This window comes from Oryctolagus cuniculus, chromosome 9 (genome assembly GCF_964237555.1).
Source record: "Oryctolagus cuniculus chromosome 9, mOryCun1.1, whole genome shotgun sequence".
NCBI lineage: Eukaryota > Metazoa > Chordata > Mammalia > Lagomorpha > Leporidae > Oryctolagus > Oryctolagus cuniculus.
In genome coordinates this window covers 106,936,625-106,957,061 of record NC_091440.1, presented here as the reverse complement: position 1 = coordinate 106,957,061, position 20,437 = coordinate 106,936,625, and the positions used below count along the sequence as shown (strand labels likewise).

Below are 20,437 nucleotides of genomic sequence, written 5' to 3'. Positions count from 1 at the left end.
TTTATGGAACAATTCTATTTCTTGCGTGGTCATACTAATTTTTTTCCAGTATCATATCTCTTTGCTTTCACTTAATAATATAGCTTGAAAATTTTATAGACAAAGAAGATATAGATGCAAACACACACAATGAATAATTCAAAAAATTTAAAATAAAATTAAAAGATAAGTTCATCTTAGTACAAAAAAAATTTTGAAACCCATGCAAAATTTTTTCATTACATGTCTTCCATCTAGTTTTTGAAGGACCTGCTTAATGTGACTTTACTTATACCTTCTTAATGTCCAGTAATCAGACCTTATCTCTAATTCAAAAGTCATTTATTATAATGTCTCCTAAAATGCATACTCATAAATGTATTTTAAATATATCACAGTGTTCTTTCATGAAAAGTCATGTAAATCAAACTGTATCCAGTCAACAAGATTATAGTACATCTGGAAAAACGGCATCTGAATTGTTTTTACAACATTTTCTTTTTATTAAACCAAAAGTGTACATTTACGTATTTTCTCCAGAGAACAATGAAGTGACCATTGGTGGAACTGTCAAGACATAGGCTAACACAAGACTAATTTTCATCTCTCCTATGAATTCATAGAATGAATAAGCTGACTCTTACAAATATAAGTCTGTTTATTCTCACATGTTTCACTCGCATAAACTCCTCTTGATTTATAAGAAAGACAGGCTTGTTGATTGTGAGGCAGAGCAAGAGGAAACCTAAAATAGAAGAAATGTCACAGTTGTCATGAAATTTTACAACATTCAAATCCTAAAAGGAAGAAGTATAAGACTTTCATTTTACATATAAATTTTAGAAACATAATTTATATGGAATTTGGTATAATTTAATTTCTATTATTAGTGGCACAGATATATAAAAATGTTAGTAAAATGATTAGTGATAGGTTACTGAACATTAATTGACATCTCAATTAAGGATAGGAGACTAAGAAGAAAGCACGCTGCTTAGCATTTGGTAGTAAGGTAGAGAGACAAAGTAAAAATAAAATCAAAAGCCAGTGAATAACAAGCCTAATTAAATTTTTCTATTGGGGTAAAAATATTTTTGGGCATCATAGGCTTTAGGCTCATGGTGAGTAGAATATCAAAAATCAGGAAGGCTTTAAGGCTACATTAAAGAATTGGAAGTTAGCTTTTATAGAACTGATAAATTACAATTTATAGAAATAATAAAATAAGTAGACTTTAAGCCATTGTTTATATTGTGCCCTGCATGTATGCTTCCAAATACTGTATGTTGTTGGGTCCTGTTACCCAGTATCTCAGAATCACTCTATTTAGAGATAGAGTCTTAAAGAAGTAGATTAAAGTGAGATCATTAGAGCGGACCTTAATCTGATATGGCTGGAATATGAAAAGTGAAACAACAGAGATAAATTAAAAAAGAAATTTATCCAAAAGGGAACACAGATCAAATTTTGGAATATTTTCAGATTATCATTTTTGGGAAAAAAAAAAAGAGAGAGAGAGAGAGAGAGAAAGCGTGTCTGAAGGCCATACCAAGTGTGTGTCTAGAAAATCATTTGCTAAAGTGATGAGTGTGACTCATGGGTCCAAACAACCATCTCAAGAAAAATGTAGAATCAGAGATTCTATTCAGGAAAACCCATGGAAGAACTTGCCTGGTGGCTTTGACACCACATGAATTTCCTGGGAAGCCAACAAGGTTTTTGATAATTTTATGCCAAAAGAAATACCCCCAGAAGCAAAGATAAGAATACAATGAAGCAAGTCCTTAAGGCATCTGGCGTTCTACAATAAAGACCAGTAGAGATGCCCAGCTGAAAACATGTGTTATCCTTAAAGAAAAGGGAAGAATGACCTGGAAATCGGTTCCCAGGTTGGCAGAGCTGCCATTGCCATTGCCAAATACCCCAGTGCACAGGCCCAAGGAGTGAGGCTGTCCCTGACTGATTCCAGAGACCTAGGCTACCTCCTCAGTTTTAGGTAAAACCAACTCATTTTCAGCATGCCAGGCTGCTGCCACCCAGGACCATGGGTGCAAGGCCACCATCCTGGTAGGGCCAGAGGACAGATCATTAAGCCAAAGAAGATTCAGCTGGCGTCCTAAGATTTTAATGGAATTTTCCCTGTTGGGTTATGGACTTACTTAGGACTGTCACCTCTTCTTTCTGATTTATATTCCTTTTAAAATCAAGATATCTATCCTATTCCTATGTGTCAATCGTATCTTGGCAGCAGATCACTTTTTTGGGTTTACAGGCTCACCACTAGAGAGGATTTTGTTTCCAGATGAGTCATAACCTCAAGTCTTACCTATCCCTCATTTACATGATAATTGGAGGAGAATTTAGACTGAAAGTTGGTGCTGGAATGGGTTCAGAATTGGGGGACTGTTGGGATGGGATGAATGTATTTTGAATATAAGAGAGAGACGGAATTTGGGGAGCCAGAGATCAGAGTGTTAGGGACACACTCCAAAAATTCATATGTTGAAAATCCTAACCTCCAGTATCTCCAAATATATTTGGTGATGGGATTTTTCTTAAAGACTAAGTGAGGGGCTGGTATAGTGTCTTAATGAGTAGAGCTGCCACTTGTGATGCCAACATCCCACATGGGCACCAGTTCGTCCTCCGGGTGCTCCACTTCCAATCCAGCTAGCTCCCTGCTAATGACCTGAGAAAGGCGGTGGAAGATGGCCCAAGTTGTTTGAGCCCTTGAACTCACATGGGAGACCCAGACAAAGTTGGGAGACCTGGCTTTGGCCTGGCCCAGCCCTGGCTTTTGTGGCAACCTGGGGAGTAAACCAGTGGATAGGAGATCTGTGTGTGTGTGTGTATGTGTGTGTGTCCCCTTCTTGCTCTGTAACTCTGAATTTCAAATAAATAAATAAAACTAAGTGAGTTAAATGAAGTCATTAGGATAGGCCCTAATACAATATGATGATAGCTCTATAAAAGGAAATGTGGACAAAGGCAGGTATAGAGAAAAAGCCATATAAAGATATAGGGAAAAGACGATCACCTGTAAGCCAAGGAAAGGGCCTCAGAAAAAACCAGGCAGCTAACATCCAGCCTTCAGGGTAAGAAAAAAAAAATCTCGCTCATTAGGCTAATCCTCCGCCTTGCGGCGCCAGCACACCGGGTTCTAGTCCCGGTCGGGGCGCCAGATTTTCTCCCAGTTGCCCCTCTTCCAGGCCAGCTCTCTGCTGTGGCCCGGGAGTGCAGTGGAGGATGGCCCAAGTGCTTGGGCCCTGCACCCCATGGGAGACCAGGAGAAGCACCTGGCTCCTGCCATCGGATCAGCGCGGTGCACCGGCCGCAGCGCGCCAGCCGCGGCGGCCATTGGAGGGTGAACCAATGGCAAAGGAAGACCTTTCTCTCTGTCTCTCTCACTGTCCACTCTGCCTGTCAAAAAAAAAAAATCTCTGTTGTTTACACCACCCAGTATGTTGCACTTTTTATGCCATCTGTAGCAAAACTGAGTTTGTAAGAGAAATTTCAGGAGAAAACACACAAGGAGTTGAGTATCTGCTTCTAGAATCCAACAGTTCTAAGTATACGGTGGGATTTAAGTTACTGTGTTTTTCCCTAATTCCCCAAATGTCCTTTAAGTTATGCTCCCAGATACCCCTTATTAAATCCTTGGAACAAATGCAGTGAGAAACTAAACACATTGCGGCAGGCAGATACTCACATATCAGGGGGAACAGCCGAATCATTTTCCCATAGCCAGTGCTTATCAGCTGCCTTACGGTAGATGCCGATCCAAAAGAAAGATTTCAAAGAGAAGAAATGCTGGTTGTAACCAACCACATGCAAATATAAAATTCTCGTTATTTTAATCAACTGCACAGAAACCCCTTACTCAGTTCCACATGTCTTATGTACCGTTGTGACACCCAGTAACAACTTACCATCTCTTCACTGTTCATCCTCATGAGACTGGCATTGAGAGATGAGCAGGCACGTTGACTCTCTCTCCAACTTAACTCTTCCTTGGAGAAGTAGTAGCAACTGAATTTGAACCATACCCAATTCTTTGGACAAGGGTGATAAAGAGGTCCTGGACAAAGATTTTCTAACATGGCACAGAAAAGATTCACAAAGTCTAATTTTCCTTATTACTTGTTACAACACACCTTGCAAACAGATGTACATGTTATGACCTATAGCAACACTATATAAAAACAAGAAAAAAGAGTTATAATAAAATGATGAGTTAGAAATGCATAGTTTTTGCCTTTATTTTTCTCTCAACATGATGCTACTTTTTAGAATCCTTCATACATCATGCAACATTAGATTTCTGAGGTCTATTTATCTACGGAGTAGCTGAATCATTAGTTTTCCTACTTCCAATTAGGGATTGGAATGTCTTTCCCATGCATCACTACTAAATTAATTTGGGTTGAAATTCTGCTCTGCCAATATAAACTCTACATCTCCAAAGTTTGTTCTCACTTGACTTGATTGAATTCCTGTATAAACCTTTGGGATCTTACAAGAATTTCTACAAAGAATTCACCTCTCTGTGCGTCTGATTATACTTGCCATATGTATATGACATGAATCTAATATGAATGTAGATTGTTTACTGTCTGGGCCCATGATTCATACTTCCTTTAACCCATTCTAAAGCACCTTGCCTAGAAAGGCTCCATGTTTGTGGAACTGATACAAATTATAAATGTTTTTCTGTGTAGTTCAGTAGAAGTTAAGCTATAAACATCATCGCATACCTTTTTGTGGGGTTGCAAGAGACGTTCTTTTGAAAGATGCTGTGAAATAATCAATATTGCAATTAGACCTTCCTTTAAATTGGCACATCAAAATGAAACATTAAAGGCTATCTCTGGGGCAGAGAGAGGGCTGAGGAAGTGTTGACTAATGGGTACTAGGTTATAAGCAGATAGAAGTAAGAAGTTTGGGGGTTTTATTCACAGAGTATAACCACAGATAGTGTTAATGTTTAATATATTTTTCTATTGACAAATAAACAAACTTGAAGATAGGATTTTGGATGTTAAATGTTTGAAGAGATAAATGTATTTATCCTGATTAGTCATTACACAATGCATATATGTACTGAAATGACATATAGCACCCCATAAATATGTACAAATTTTGTATGTCTGTTAAAATTTTTAACCAGAAATTGTAAAAGACAATGGTCTCCAAAACATCAGTAGTGAAGAAAAAATTTAAAGGAATAATTTGGATGAGGTAGATTATTATGAGACTTGTGTCTGTTTATCATGGTCTGTGAAAGAAGTACCTCTCCAAGGGGAAGATAGCTGGAAGACTCTTTTGTTACTCACAGTTTGCAGTAAAAACAGCCACTGTGATGGTTGTGGCCATCAGGACAAGGCTCAGGACACCGAGCACCACAGATATGAGCCTCCACGGAAAAGGGGAGAAATATCCTGAGAGAGCATTGAGTGGTTAGAGCAAGATGGCAGGATGAATAAACATAATTTTTATAGAACATTTTACAATTAAAAATCCATTCAAACACAAGGAAGGGTCAGAGGACATCAGCAGAAAATTGGATAATGGGTACCAAATTAGAGTCATATGAAAGGATTGACTCCCTGGTATTACAAAACACAGTGGGGTGACTACAGTTTATGATTTTCTGAGCAAATAAGCCCACTGTGAAAAAATTCAGTTGGACTGAGCATCCTCACCTCCATCCTAGCACCCAGGTCCACAACTATGTGCAAATATTAGGAGCACCTACAATCATGTGGTCTCTGCCACCATATGTATATGACATCAGAAACCATCAGAAACCCAAACTCCAGCCACACTGTGAGACCAGGAGTGGGAGCTTAGGACCATACCTCAGAGTGCAGAGCCCAGCCAACTACACTGAGACCCATCTGATAAAGCTCACAGGCCTCTAACCCCATCACTGAGCACAGAATGAGCCTCAAGACTTGCCCAACACCAGGTAGACTGACACGTTTTGATATGATGCATCACCACTGGCTTCTGCTGGGCTTGGCAGACACCTCTGGGACTTTTCTGGGCTCTGTGACTGTGGGACACAGTTGTGAGCAGCCTGGGGCCAGTCCAGGTAGCCAGACATTATCACTGTCCTCCAAGGTTGGGTGGACAGCAAGCTACCATGGGGCTGTCTTGGGACTCAGTGCTGGGTTGGTAAATCCCAATGCTGGGAAGATCAGAACGATTTCTGTCCCAAGGCAAAGCCCTGTGGGCAGAGTCTCTGAACTTGTCCCAGTATCAGGCAGAAATCTGCACCTTGGTAAGACAGACTTGCTTTGGTGTGTATCACCACCAGCCTCTTGCAGGCCTGGTGTGCGCTCCCAAGACTTCACAGAGCCTGATGACTGGGAGACCCAGGTGTGTCCCCCTAGGGCCTGCTTGAGTAACTGAGGGGCTGCCTCTATCAAACAACAACCATTACCTTTGTTTCTATTGCCACTGAATAATTCCGTTTGATTTAAACGTTATATGCATGAAATAATACATTATGTTTAAAAGTTCATTGTAGGGACCAGCGTCGTGGCTCACTTGGCTAATCCTACGCCGGCACCCTGGGTTCTAGTCCCGGTTGGGGCACCGGGTACTAGTCCCAGTTGCTCCTCTTCCAGTCCAGCTCTCTACTGTGGCCCAGGAGTGCAGTGGAGGATGGCTCAAGTGCTTGGGCCCTGCACCTGCATGGGAGACCAGGAAGAAGTACCCAGTTCCTGGCTTTGGATCGGCGCAGTGCTGGCCGTAGTGGCCATTAGGGGAGTGAACCAACGGAAGGAAGACCTTTCTCTCTGTCTCTCTCTCACTGTCTATAACTCTCTCTGTCTCTCTCTCTCTCTCTCAGCCTAACTCTGCCTGGCCAAAAAAATTAAAAAAAAAAAAAGGAGTTTATTGTATGAAATACCAAGATACAAAAAATATAAAACTATACATCCTGAAACACGTATGTGTATATTACAAAAAGCAATATTGAGTGACTTCTAAAATGTATACTGTATTTTTAACATTTTCTCTAATAAGCATGTATTTATTTAGCCAACAAATCAGCTATAACTTATAGTATTTTTCCTTAGAAGTGATATATTAATTTAGGATTCTATTAACAGCTTAAAATAAACTTGTAGAAGTGAATGTTTTGCCTAGTGGTTAAGATATCTGTGTCCCACATTGGAGTTTCTGAGTTTGGTAGCCAGCTCTGGCTCTTGACTCCAGCTCTCTGCTAATGCAGACTGTGGGAGTCAGCAGTGTGGCTCAAGTCCTCAGGTTCCCACCGCCCGCAGGAGACTTGAGTTGAGTTCCTGGCTCCTGGTTTTGGCACTAGCCCAGTCCTGGCACTTGCCTTGCAGGTATTTTTGGGAATGAACCAGCTGGTAGATACTCTATTTCTGTCTCTCTGTCTTTAGAATAAATTTTAAAATATTTTTAAATACTTAGAGATTTATGCCTACATTTGTGCAAACAAGGAAAACCCTCCCCACCACCACTACCACCTAAACCTCAACAACTCATTTTTGTCAACAGTCTATGAAATTGGCCTGCGCTGTTTCAGAACAGCCAACCTCCATCGAGGTCTTCATATCTTTTTAGGCCATCAGGTCTGGAAAAGACAAGCCTGCAGCAATCAGACTCCAAGTTCTAGAAACAAGCTATGACCTGCAACTTTATGTTAACTGCATTCAACCTCACTCTACCTATGGTTTAATTTTCGTTTTGTTGAGAGCTAGCTTATTTTTAGTTCCAAACTTGAAATAAATATATTTACATTGTGTTTGTTTCAGAAAATAATAATGTAGGTCCTTTGCCCTCTCTCAGGGCAGGGTTAAGAGACACTCAGAATATTCTAGCATTTGCCATATGGCCATAGACTTTCCTGCAATACAGCAGCTAACAAAGCTGGACGGGAAATACAATTGTTTGCCTTTACACCAAGAAAGTTGGGAAGGCACCATGCAGACTTTGAGGGGTCTGTGCTGGGAGACCTAAAACTCGTATGAGATTGTCTGAAATGAAAAAACACGTCAGCAGGGCCTGTGGGGGGGTCCATGCGTGCTTATTTCTTCTTTGACAGGATCAAGCGTGCTTTCCTTATCACAGAACAGAAACTCATTGTGAAAGTGTTGAAGACACAAACACATAGTAAGACAGCTAAATTAAAAAATACAGCTTTCTGAATAAGCAGTAATAACAATGTTGAAGACTGGTGTCAGGGCCATACCACTCTCACCCGGAATCATCAGTCCAAGCCCATGTTTGCCTCCCACTCAGCGACATCCTCAGGGCTCCAGAATCATTTATGAAGCCCACCCCTCAGAAGCAGCTGTACCCAGTAATTTTCCCACAACCTGATGACATTCGTAACCAGGGAGTTACTTTCCCACCCTTTCACCACTCATCTTATTCTTCCTCTAAAGAGTCATTTATTTGAAAGGCAAAGCAACAGAGAAAAAGGGAGAGAGAGATCTACCATCCACTGGTTCACTCCCCAAACGGCCACAACAGCCAGGTCTGGTCCAGGCTGAAGTCAGGAGCCAGCAACTCCATCCCGGGCTCCCACGTGCTGTATTTTCCCATCTCCCAGTTTATAGATTTTGAACATTCTCTACATGTTTACTGCATAGATTATGTTACCTTCACCAGTGATATCTTCCGCTGCTGTGGTTCTGAACTTTGTAAAACGTGTGTGCTGTGTTGGCTCCCCCTTGGTTAATGGCACTTGGTTTGAATTAAATTTATTCTTAAGGTTGCTTTTTGTTGTGTGCTTCTGCTTCTGGTTTTGTGTAGCACAAATTATGGACTCCTCATTCATCCTTATAAAGAAAAAAATCTGTGGGGGATAGAGTGGGAGTATCAGCATATCATTCTACAATTTTGGAAGGTATATAATTAGAAGGAGAGGGGAAAGTCTGCATTGGAAAGTCTTTAAGCCCATTTCTTTCTCTGGGTACATATTCACTAAGAAGCCCCAAATATGTGAAAACATACCACCAAACACTTGAAAGCAAAAGAAATAAAATAACCCTAAAAGAGTTGGGACCTTTTAGCCAATTCTTATAAGTTGTTATCACTTTAATATGGATGGAAAATATCAATTATAGATCTTCAATAATTAATCTCTAAAATTTCTAAGCCTATCCCCTCTAGCATCATGATAGCTTGCATCTTGAAATCAAGTCATAGTACGCAGCTAATTCTCGGCTATAATCAATTGAGCTCCCAGGAAGCTTTGCACAATTTGTGATTGAAGCATGGGACTAGCATTTGCCCTTCACAGTTTCCCTAAGTGACCCCATAATTAAAACATGGCTAATGGATAGGGATCCTTTATACTATCTTAAGATTTCAGTAAAAATTACCCATCATTTATATGCAGTTTTTTGACTTATTCACCTATTTCTATTTTCTATAAATCTTCATTATTAAAAATAGCCAAAATGAACAGAATACCAAAATATCTAAAATTAAACATTTGAAGAATGTTTTCTTGTAAATATTTCATAATAGAACTGGCAAAGTCACTTATTTGTCAGATTGATGAATACCTAATTAAATTTTCAAGAGAAATTTTACTAAGAAATTTCACTAGACATGCACAAAAGACAATGAAAAAAGAGCTAAATAAAGCAAAACTTTGATATCTTGAAGTCAGGAAAAATTAATGTTTTTGTTATTTTTAAATGTCCAAAAAGAGAGATAGCCCAAAATAAAGGACAGTCTATTGATTACACTTTTTTTTTTTTTTTTTTTTTTGACAGGCAGAGTGGACAGTGTGAGAGAGAGACAGAGAGAAAGATCTTCCTTTGCCATTGGTTCACCCTCCAATGGCCGCCGCGGCCGGTGCGCTGCGGCAGGCACACCGCGCTGATCCGATGGCAGGAGCCAGGTGCTTCTCCTGGTCTCCCATGGGGTGCAGGGCCCAAGCACTTGGGCCATCCTCCACTGCACTCCCTGGCCACAGCAGAGAGCTGGCCTGGAAGAGTGGCAACCGGGACAGAATCCGGCGCCTCGACCGGAACTAGAACACGGTGTGCTGGCGCCGCAAGGCGGAGGATTAGCCTAGTAAGCCGCGGCGCCGGCCTGATTACAACTTTCAAGAGTTGGGGAAGGAGGATTTCAAAAGAACAAGAAATGGTGAAACATACCTGGAGGGAGGAGGAGATTCCAAAGATTTGGGCTAAAAATGCAATACGTGGGAATCTGAGGAGGCAGGACCTGGCGAGTGGGTCAGCTAGAACAGAATCAGAAAATGCAGAACCCTGCAGAAAAAGTGCTTGCTAGGTAATGCTGCATCGCCAACCAGGAGGAAATTGCTCGCTTGTTTTGTGTGTGTTTGCCTTTAGCACCCACAAGCTAGGTGAGAGCGCCGCTTGGAACTCAGGTCAGATAAGGAAAATTATCTGTGTGCGCATTATAATATAATCTTCCATCTCTTTCCTTAGTTATCCAGTCTAATATTCTGTTATATGTTAATTTTTTGCTTGTGTCAAGAATTTTTTTTCTTCCTTTTTGATTTCTTTTTTGACTCATGAATTATTCAGGAGCGTGCTATTTAATCACCACATACTGATGAATCTTCCTATTTTCTTTCTGCTATCAATACTGAAATTATGCTGAGAAAACAGGTAAAAGCCCAAATTATCTTTAAAACACTGGGACCACCTAGGGCTGATGGTGTATATGGTTACTTCAAAATTCATATTCAAGTTAGCCATATATAAGTTGCTGTTTGCCTTAATAAAATCACTTCTGTGAATTATAAGGACAAAACCCTTGGGAAGAGCTTGATGTCTAACTGGCAAGTGAAAATACAGATAGAAAATGCATTGGAAATATGCGGCCGTGCAACCGAGAAGACACAAAGAGCAGTGGGTGAATGTGCCAGCTGTGTTTTCCAAATTCAGCTGCAACCATCTTGCCCAATCCCAGGCTCTTCTGCCAGACAGCGCTGCACATCCGCATCACTAGGTGCAGCCTGCTTCTTGGTTCACCTATCAGTGAATCCTGGTATTCATTTGCCTCCTAGTCAGCACATCTTTAGGAGGAAAATACCTCCTGTGAGCTGAGTATGATTTGGCCTGCAATGCCAGCATCCCATAGCCCTTGTTTGAGTCCCAGCTGCTCCATTTCAGGTCCAGCTCCCTGCTAATACACCTGGGAAAGCAGCAGAGGAGGGCCCAAGTGCTTGTGCCCCTGCTCCCACACGTGAAATCCAGAAGAAGCTCCTGGCTCCTGGCTTCAACCTGGCCCAGCCCAGGCATTTGCAGCCACTTGGAAAGTGAACTAGCAGATGAAAATCTGTCTCTGTGCTCTCGCGCTCTCTCTCTCTTTCTCTCTTTCTCTGTAATTCTGCCATTCAAATAAATAAATCTTTTTCTTAAAATGCCATCAAGGAACATGAGGGCAAAGACATTACTTATAACTTGACAATTTGATGTCTTCAGTAATAGGAGTATTATCCACTTCAATAAGCTATAAAGCAACAATTTGACTTAATGTGACTTTTAGGGAAACCTTTACTTCTTCTGGGGAACCAGTATGTCATTTCTGCACAATGAAGAATATGCAATTAACCAGACCTTTTTTTTTTTTTTTTTTTTGACAGGCAGAGTGGACAGTGAGAGAGAGAGACAGAGAGAAAGGTCTTCCTTTTGCCGTTGGTTCACCCTCCAATGGCCGCCGCGGCCAGCGCGCTGCGGCAGGCGCACCGCGCTGATCCGATGGCAGGAGCCAGGAGCCAGGTGCTTTTCCTGGTCTCCCATGGGGTGCAGGGCCCAAGCACCTGGGCCATCTTCCACTGCACTCCCTGGCCACAGCAGAGAGCTGGCCTGGAAGAGGGGCAACCGGGACAGAATCCGGCGCCCCAACCAGGACTAGAACCCGGTGTGCTGGCGCCGCTAGGCGGAGGATTAGCCTAGTGAGCTGCGGCGTCGACCCCAGACCATTTATTTGCATATGCTAAGGAAAGATTAGAAGAGGATGTGCCGGCGCCGCGGCTCAACAGGCTAATCCTCCGCCTAGCGGCGCCGCCACACCGGGTTCTAGTCCCGGTCGGGGCGCCGGATTCTGTCCCGGTTGCCCCTCTTCCAGGCCAGCTCTCTGCTGTGGCCCGGGAGTGCAGTGGAGGATGGCCCAAGTGCTTGGGCCCTGCACCCCATGGGAGACCAGGAGGAAGCACCTGGCTCCTGCCTTCAGATCAGCAGGGTGCGCCGGCCGTATGGGTCACTTGGGGGGTGAACTAACGGAAAAGGAAGACCTTTCTCTCTGTCTCTCTCTCTCACTGTCCACTCTGCCTGTCAAAAAAAAAAAAAGAAAAGAAAAAGAAGAAGAAGACATGTTTCAGCAGTACGTACAACCAGAGGCTAACACACAGCTTCCTGATTTCTGCATCAGTCTTGCTGGAATTACTCAGGATCAGGTAGACAAAGCTGATAATCTCCCTCAGGTGCTAAGAAAGGTAAATTTAAGGAATTAGGAATAAAGTATAAATATGGCATATTTTCAGGGGGCTCATGGGATATGAGTAAGTTCTGCAACATTTAGGGACAACTCAACAGGCTGAAACACCCTCCTATTGCTAAAAAGTGGATCAGTATTCGAAGATCACAGGGAAACTTCTACAAGGTTCCTAGAAGCCAAACCAAACTGACAATAATGCTTGAAAAGTTAGGAATGGATTATGATGGGAGGCCTCACAGTGGTCGTGATGACTCTCAGAACATCGCCCTAATAACAGGTCCAATGTTTCAGGATGGATGTGGACTGAATCAATGAGAAAATGCACGCAGGACAGCTAATGAGTGTGTCCTCCTCCTTACCTGTAGAGGGCGCTCCAGCTCCACAGATGCCACATTTTAGACCGTAGCTGCGTTTCTGTGTGTGGCTCACTCTCACCCGAGCTGTCCTGAATCAGTTCTACAGTGCAAACTTAAAGCACCTTAAACATTTAAAATCTTGGTGCAGTTATAGATAGCTATGGCCGTATGCATATGTGAAAAACTCTTGTGAGAGGGCGTATTGAGCCATCACCAGTACTTTTAGGATGACCAGTATTTGTTACACAGTAACAGTTTCTGCTTTGAACTGAATTTTACAATTTAAGATGTTCAAGGTGTGTTCCTTTCGCCACATGTTATTGGCTCATCCCTTGAATGTCGGATTCTTATTGATGTAAAAATACAGAACATATTTCTACATTAGCATCATTAAATTAAACAACTCTTTAAAATGCACAAAAGATTGGAAGGTAGGTCTTATCTGATCTTTGGATTTTGAGAGTATCATAGTCCTTTTTTGATTTTATATAAGAAGTTCAACGACAGCTGCCCCTCAATATCCCTGAGAGACTGGCTCCAGGACCTCTTGTGGATACTAAAACCTGAGGATGCTCAAGTCCTTGTAGACATGGCATAATATTTGCGTATGAGCACAGCCTATACAGTCTTCCTGTATACTTTAAATCATCTCTAGATTACTTACAATACCTAAAACAGTGAAGTGCTGTGTAAATAATTGCTATCCTGTATTGTTTATGGAATAGTGGCAAGAAAAAAAAAATCCACACACGTACAACCTTGATGGGCCTGACTGCATAGCGCACAACCCAGAGGAACCAGATGTGACCCGAACAATGTTCGGATGAACATGAACAACTGTAAATGTGGTGAATTTCTTCTCCCTGTGTTTCTTTTCAACTCCTGATTGGAAGACTTGTGAGACATTAGATTTTGTTAGAGACTTAGTTGGCAATGAGGTAAATGCATAATCAGAAGAAAATGCTATTTAAAGGACTATCATAAATTCCGTAGCTCACATTCAGTAATACATAAATAAACCAGTGGGGAGTCTTTTTGCATTTGATTGCTTGGTTCTCCTACTCCTTGTGACATATCTGCCCAAATTCCTAAATCTATGAGAGTATACTATGCTTTGTAATAAAATTATGGGGCACCACATAATTTTAAATTTGTAAATTTGCATTCAGTATTAACAGGTGAGATCAATGAAATAAAATAATGCTTTCTTTAAAAAAAAGGTAGGAAAGGAACAGTTGTCACCACTATTTGAACAATTCTGTTGCTGGTCTAATATGCAGAAGCTATTTTGACCTGCATGTAAGTTTCTTTAAAATACTGAAATAAATAAGAGTTGGTATCGTGGCATAAACCATCACCTGCAAAACTGGCATCCATGTGGATGCCAATTTGTGTCTCAGTTGCTCCACTTCCCATCCAGCTCCCTGCTAATGGCCTGGGAAAAGCAGTGGAAGATGACCCAAGTGTCTAGGACCCTGCCACCCATGTGGGTGACCCTGATGAAGCTCCTGGCTCCTGGCTTTGGCCTGGCCCAGCCCTGGTTGTTGAGACCATCTGGAGAATGAAAAATATCTCTCTGCTGTGTAGTATTTCATAGAGTGGAAAATAGAAATAGAAAACATCTCTCTCTCTCTCTTTCTCTATCACTTTCACTCTCACTCTCGCTCTCGCTCTCTCACTCTGTTTCTCTTCTCTCTGTAAATCTGACTTTCAAGTAAAATTTTAAAAAAAAATCTTTTTAAAAAATAAAATAAATAGGGGCCGGCGCCGTGACGCAGTAAGTTAATCCTCCGCCTGTGGCACTAGCATCCCATATGGGCACTGGTTCTAGTTCCGGCTGCTCCTCTTCCAATCCAGCTCTCTGCTATGGCCTGGGAAAACAGTAGAAGATGGCTCATTCCTTGGGTCCTTGCATGCACATGGGAGACCAGAGGAAGCTCCTGGCTTCGAATCGGCCCAGTTCCAGCTGTTGTGGGCATTTGGGGAGTGAACCAATGGACGGAAGACCTCCCTCTCTGTCTCTCCTTCTCACTGTCTGTAACTCTAACTCTCAATAAATAAATAAAATATTTTTAAAAATAAAAATAAAAAATAAAATAAGCAAGTAAATCTATTGATTAGAAGCATTTTATTTTGATTAAAATTTATACTCATGTAGTATGCATTGTGGTACAGCTGGTGAGGCTGCCATTTGTAATGCCTCACCCCATATAGGAGTGCCTGGATCAAGACCCACCTCCTTCTCTGCTGCCAATCCAGCATCCAGCTAATGCCCCTGAGGGGCAGCAATGATGGTTTCACCTCACCCGTTAGAATGGCTTTCATACAGAAATCAACAAACAAATGCCTGCAAGGATGTGGGGGAAAAGTTACCCTAGTCCACTGTTGGTGGGATTGTAGACTGGTAAAGCCACTTTGGAGGACAGTATGGAAATACCTCAGAAATCTAAATATAGACCTACCATTTGACCCAGCCATCCCATTACTGGGAATTTACCCAAGGGAAATGAAATCAGCAAATAAAAGAGTTATCTGTACCCCCATGTTTATTGCAGCTCAATTCACAATAGCTAAGACATGGAATCAACCTAAATGCCTGTCAACTGAAGACTGGATAAGGAAATTATGGGCTATGTACCCTATGAAATACTACACAGCAGTAAAAAAAAAAATGAAATCCAGTAATTTGCAACAAAATTGATGAATCTGGAAAACATCATACTTAATGAAATAAGCCAATCCCAAAGGGACAAATACCATATTTCCCCCCAATCTGTTAAGAACTAATAAAGTACCTTAAAAAAAATCTGTAAAAGTGAAATTGACACTTTGAGAAGCAAGATTTGAATAGCCCTTGTCTCAACTGTCAAGGAACAGGTTTTTTTTCTTCACATTATTTGTTGAACTCTTTACTTAACATAGAATTAACCAAATGTGTATAAAGTGAAATTGGTCTCAGTAAAAAATAAGAGTAGGCATAAGAGACTAAGAGACAGAGGAGGAAGTTTGTAACTCTAAAACTGTATAGTTCTGCACACATTCCTAAGGACTTACTTTTAAAGGTACAGTTTAAAAACTTGCCATGGGACCCCAAATCCCATTAGGCTGGGTAGTAAAAATGTCATTTTAAGTGTTAACATGATCATATATATAGGATTAAGTGTTAAAGGGATCGTATAGGTAAGATCAAGTGTCTGGTAATAATAATAGATAGAATTAAAAAGGAGAGAATGTTCCATCATGGGAAGCAGTCCACCCAGCAGACTCATAGAAAGACAATTGCTTTAAGTAACACTGTGACCTCAGAATCAGCCCTAAGGCATTTGGATGTGGCTGAAAATACAATGAGAGCATTTCAGGCATGGAGAGCCAAGACACTGTGGCAAAAAATGTCCTACATGAAGAATCTCAGTGGGTGAGACCCCAGTGGAAAGAAGCGGTCATCAAAGAAGGAGGTACTTTTCTCTGAAGGGAGGAGAGAACTTCCACTTTGCTTATGGCTTTTTCCAAATACTGACAGAGTTAGTGGACTCAAAAGGCTTCCACAGCCTTGGCAGCTCATGTCAAGAGCCTCAGGTGATCACTGACGTCATACATAAGAGTGTCAATTATTAAATCAACAACAGGAGTCACTGCATACCTCTCATGGGGGACCTCTGTCCTCAATGAGTTGTATTATGAGAGTTAATTGTGATACTTATTCTCAAACAGGTGTGTGTGTGTGTGTGTGTGTGTGTGCAAATTGTTGAAATCTTTACTTGGTATAGAGTTGGTCTTCTGTGTATAAAGTTGATTGAAAATGAATCTTGATGGAGAATGGACTGGGAATGGGAGAGGGAGGAGGAGGTGGGTGGAAGTGGAGGTGAGAGGGCAGGTATGGTAGGAAGAATCACTATATTCCTAATGGTGTACTTATGAAATCTATAAAATGTTCCATTGGGGGAAAAAAGAATTATGATAGCAAGCAAATTTTTTTGCTCTTTAAACATTCATAATTAAAGACGTAAATTCTTGGCAACCTTAAAAAATTAATAAGTATGATACATATAAACTATAAAAAATACTACATCAAGTCAGAGGAAAAGCCACTAAATTTTCTAATAAAATTATGTAACAGTAGCATCTTTGTTGGCAAATAGAATAAACTCAAGTTTTCTTGATTAAATGAATTAGGAAACCACTTGCACATCACTACTATCTCCACAGTCTGCATTGGAGGGAAGTTGGAGTCAGGAGCCAGAGACAGGTGTCAGAACCCAAGCATTACAATCCGAGACTCAGCATCTTAGCTTGTCTTCACTCCTAGGTCAAACCTTTGTCCCAACCATGGAGTTCTATGATGTAGAAGTTGCATCTTAAACCTCTATGCTAGAAGTTGCAGAATCATTTTACTGATTTTTAACAAAATGGTCTGGTGTTTTTGACCAACAAGAAATGACCTACTTGGCACTATTCTTGGGCTACTTCAGAATGAGAAGCCTGAAGCTCACCAGCAGCTCATCACGAAACCATGTTTTCCAACCACATGACATAGACAGTTGCAGCAGCCAAGTTCTGTGAAACTCCCACACAAGGTATTAACACCTTATCTTAGTCACACGTATATGCAACAATCTATTAACTAATCATGTATTTATTAAAAGCAAGCATGAAATCATTGCGGTTTTGAAACTATACTATATTTGTTCTTCTCTACGTTGGTATACAAAAACTTTTTCCAGTGAGAATCCCTAATACAATTAATACTCCACATTAAAATATCTTTATTTGTAAACCTTCCTCCAATTAAATATCTCATCTTGCAAAATGACTCAGGCAATGTCAACCACAGACAAGGAAAATACAAATATCCAGATTTTTCATATTGTTCTATATCTTTTGTTTTGGTGGTCCTATATTATTTTTTAATTGACAAATAATTGTAAATGTTTTGGGGATCACTGTGATGTTTTGATATATGCATTCATTGCAGAATATGAAATCAAGCTAATTAAGCCACCCATCCTCATATATTTGTCATTTTTTATGCAATAGATCTCAAAAGCTATTTCATCTGTCTAAACTGGAATTTTGTATCATTTGACTATCATCTCCCCATTTTACATCACCATCCTACTAGTAACCACCATCCTACTCTCAACTTTTCTAAGTTCAACTTTTTTAATTTCCACATACAAATGAGATCTTTCAGTGATGGCCCAAGTAATTGGGACCCTTGTCACCCTTGTGAGGGGACTTGGACTGAGTTCCTGGCTCCCAGCTCCAACCTTGGCCCTGTCCCAGACATTGCAGGCATTTGGGGAGTGAACCAGCAGTTGGGAGAACTGTCTGTCTGTTCATGTCTTTCTTTCTTTCAAAAAAAAAAAAAAAAAAAAACACAGATAATATCCATACAGCGCTTTGCTTACATAACTGGGTTCACAATCTCAGAGAGAGTGAAATAAGTTACTTGAAATTGGTAAAATTAAAATATAGAACCAGTGTTGTGACACAGAGGTAACCCACATGAACACCAATTCAAATCCCTGCTTCACTTCCAATCCAGTTCCCTGCTAATGTGCCTGGGAAAGCAGTGGAAGATGGCCCCAAGTGCTTAAGCATGTCACCCACAAAGGAGACCAGGATGGTGTTCCCAGTTCTTGGCTTCAGGCTGGCCCAGCCCCAGCCATTGAGAACATTTGAGGACTGAACCAATGGATGAAAAATCTGTCAGTTTTATGTGCATGTGTGTGTGTGTCTGTGTGTGTGTCCCTTTCTGTCTTCAACTCTGCCTTTCAAATAAATAAATCTTTTTAAAAATTTTTTTTAAATTTTATAGGGGAGTAAAAGTAGAAGGAAAAAGAGAAATCAATGATTGACATCAGAGGCCTCACAATCAAGTAAGACAAGAAACGATGGCATCAGATTGACATCGGTCCCATACTCTCTCAATTCTTCCCCCTGGACAGATAAAGCAATTCTCCTGCCATCTTTCTAGGACCTGGGCTCCTCAGAACCCATGCTCCTAGAGATTAGTTCTACACATTTGTCTTCTCTGAAGTAAGTTTGCTTACTTTGGATATGTGTTTTGTCCTTGATTCCCTTGGCCATTTTACCTGTCTCATGATGTTGAATAAATATCTTTGCATCTCTTTTGTTAAAGCTAAAACAGTTTAATGAGCGAGCACAACCAAAACAAGACCAAGGAATAGTTGTTGATGAAATTCATTCTCCCTGGTCAGGCCTTCCAGGATTCTTCAGTCTCCTGACTACCATAGGAATAAGTAGGTGAGTGCCCAAGACTCACTCCCAAAGTTGTGATGGCTGTAGAGGCACCTACTGGAAACTGTAGAGCCAGAGAGCAGAAACCTAGTTTCCAGCCCACCTATTGTCATTTGCTGTACTTTCGCAACTCTAAGTGAAAAGTCACAGCCGTCCTATGCTGTGGATGGAAAATCTCACCCAGATCTGCTCTCTGGGACTGACATCAATCTGATGCCATTGTTTCTTGTCTCATCTCACCAACTACATTTCAATACCCCACTTTCTTTAACTAATGCAATCTCTTCAGTAAGTTGGAACATTATAACAATATTACTGAAGTGTAGGTTTTGTGGTTAGAGAGGGTTTTTTTTTTAATCATTTTGTTTGCCTTTTATTTCTTTTCATAAGACAATAACAAAATGCAATTGTAATCTTCTTCTCATTAGAAATCTTAATTTCCCAAATAAACAAGGAGTACTGTACATTTTGGAAAAAGTTGCTCAGGAAATATTTATTTTCTTTTCCTCTTCCCTGCCTCATCCTCCACTACTCAGCTTAGCCTAAGGAAGTTCTCCATCATTTTGATCTTTAGGCTGTGGGAAAGAGAGAATAAGTCAGTTCTGAGAACAGAGAAACTTCAAGGAATTTATGATTGATAAGTGATTCTTGAATGACAGTAACAATTAACAAAAGCGCTGACTACTTGTTTTTAATTCATTTATTTATTTACTTTCATTTTTTTATTTGAAAGGCAGAGTCAGAGAGAAAGATCTGCCATCCACTGGTTCATTCCCCAAATACTCCACAGAGCGGGTGCTGGACCAAGGCAGGAACCAAAGCAGGAGCCATGAACACAGTCCAGGTTTTCTACCTGAGTGACGGGAACCCGACCACCTGAGCCAGCTCTGCTGCTTTCCAGTCTGTATGGCTGGATGCTGGAGTCAGGAGTGAGCTGCAGGATGTGGGCTTAACCAGCATCTGAACCTCCAGATCAAACGCCCACCCCTGTTAGCTCTTCGAACTGAAGCATGTCCATGTGTCTGAAAGCAGTGTTACTCTTTCATAGATGCTGAAAGAGAGAGAGTGTAATTACACTAGAGAGGGCGTGTAATGCATCTTCTTTCTTTGGGAGAGGATAGAAAAATTTTGATAGTCAATGAATAAAGCTATCTCATAGTCTATGGTGTTTATTTACAATTAATTCACATGCCTTTTTATTAACGACAAATTCATTGGAAAGAGAAAATGATCTTTCCAGCCAACGATAATTAAGACTGCAAGGAGCTGCTAGAAGGGTCAGGCCAGGTGAGCAGCGCAACGCAGCACATTAAACCACCACTTAAGTTGCCTGCATCCCATTTTGCAGTACCTGGTTTGAGTCCCAGCTACTCTAC

General features: G+C 40.9%; 1 protein-coding gene and 1 pseudogene across 2 annotated transcripts; one reads left to right on the top strand and one right to left on the bottom strand.

Annotated features, from left to right (window-relative positions):
- Nucleotides 1-454: 454 nt before the first annotated feature.
- LOC103348991 (killer cell lectin-like receptor subfamily E member 1) lies at nucleotides 455-10,453 on the bottom strand. Of its 2 annotated transcripts, none has more exons than XM_017343378.3 (7): nucleotides 10,131-10,453; nucleotides 8,620-8,815; nucleotides 5,313-5,417; nucleotides 4,734-4,772; nucleotides 3,909-4,072; nucleotides 3,689-3,789; nucleotides 455-724 (listed from the first exon to the last, which is right to left on the bottom strand). In XM_017343378.3, exons 2-7 carry the CDS (start codon nucleotides 8,795-8,797, stop codon nucleotides 589-591), a joined length of 723 nt encoding a protein of 240 aa, XP_017198867.3. In that variant the 5' UTR covers nucleotides 8,798-8,815; nucleotides 10,131-10,453; the 3' UTR covers nucleotides 455-588. The 2 variants fall into 2 exon arrangements, with proteins under 2 accessions (XP_017198867.3, XP_017198868.3); XM_017343379.3 differs by having other exon boundaries at nucleotides 3,689-3,741; nucleotides 10,131-10,314.
- A 1,748-nt stretch (nucleotides 10,454-12,201) lies between these two features.
- Nucleotides 12,202-12,850, top strand: LOC127491976 (3'-5' exoribonuclease 1 pseudogene; annotated as a pseudogene).
- Nucleotides 12,851-20,437: the final 7,587 nt, after the last annotated feature.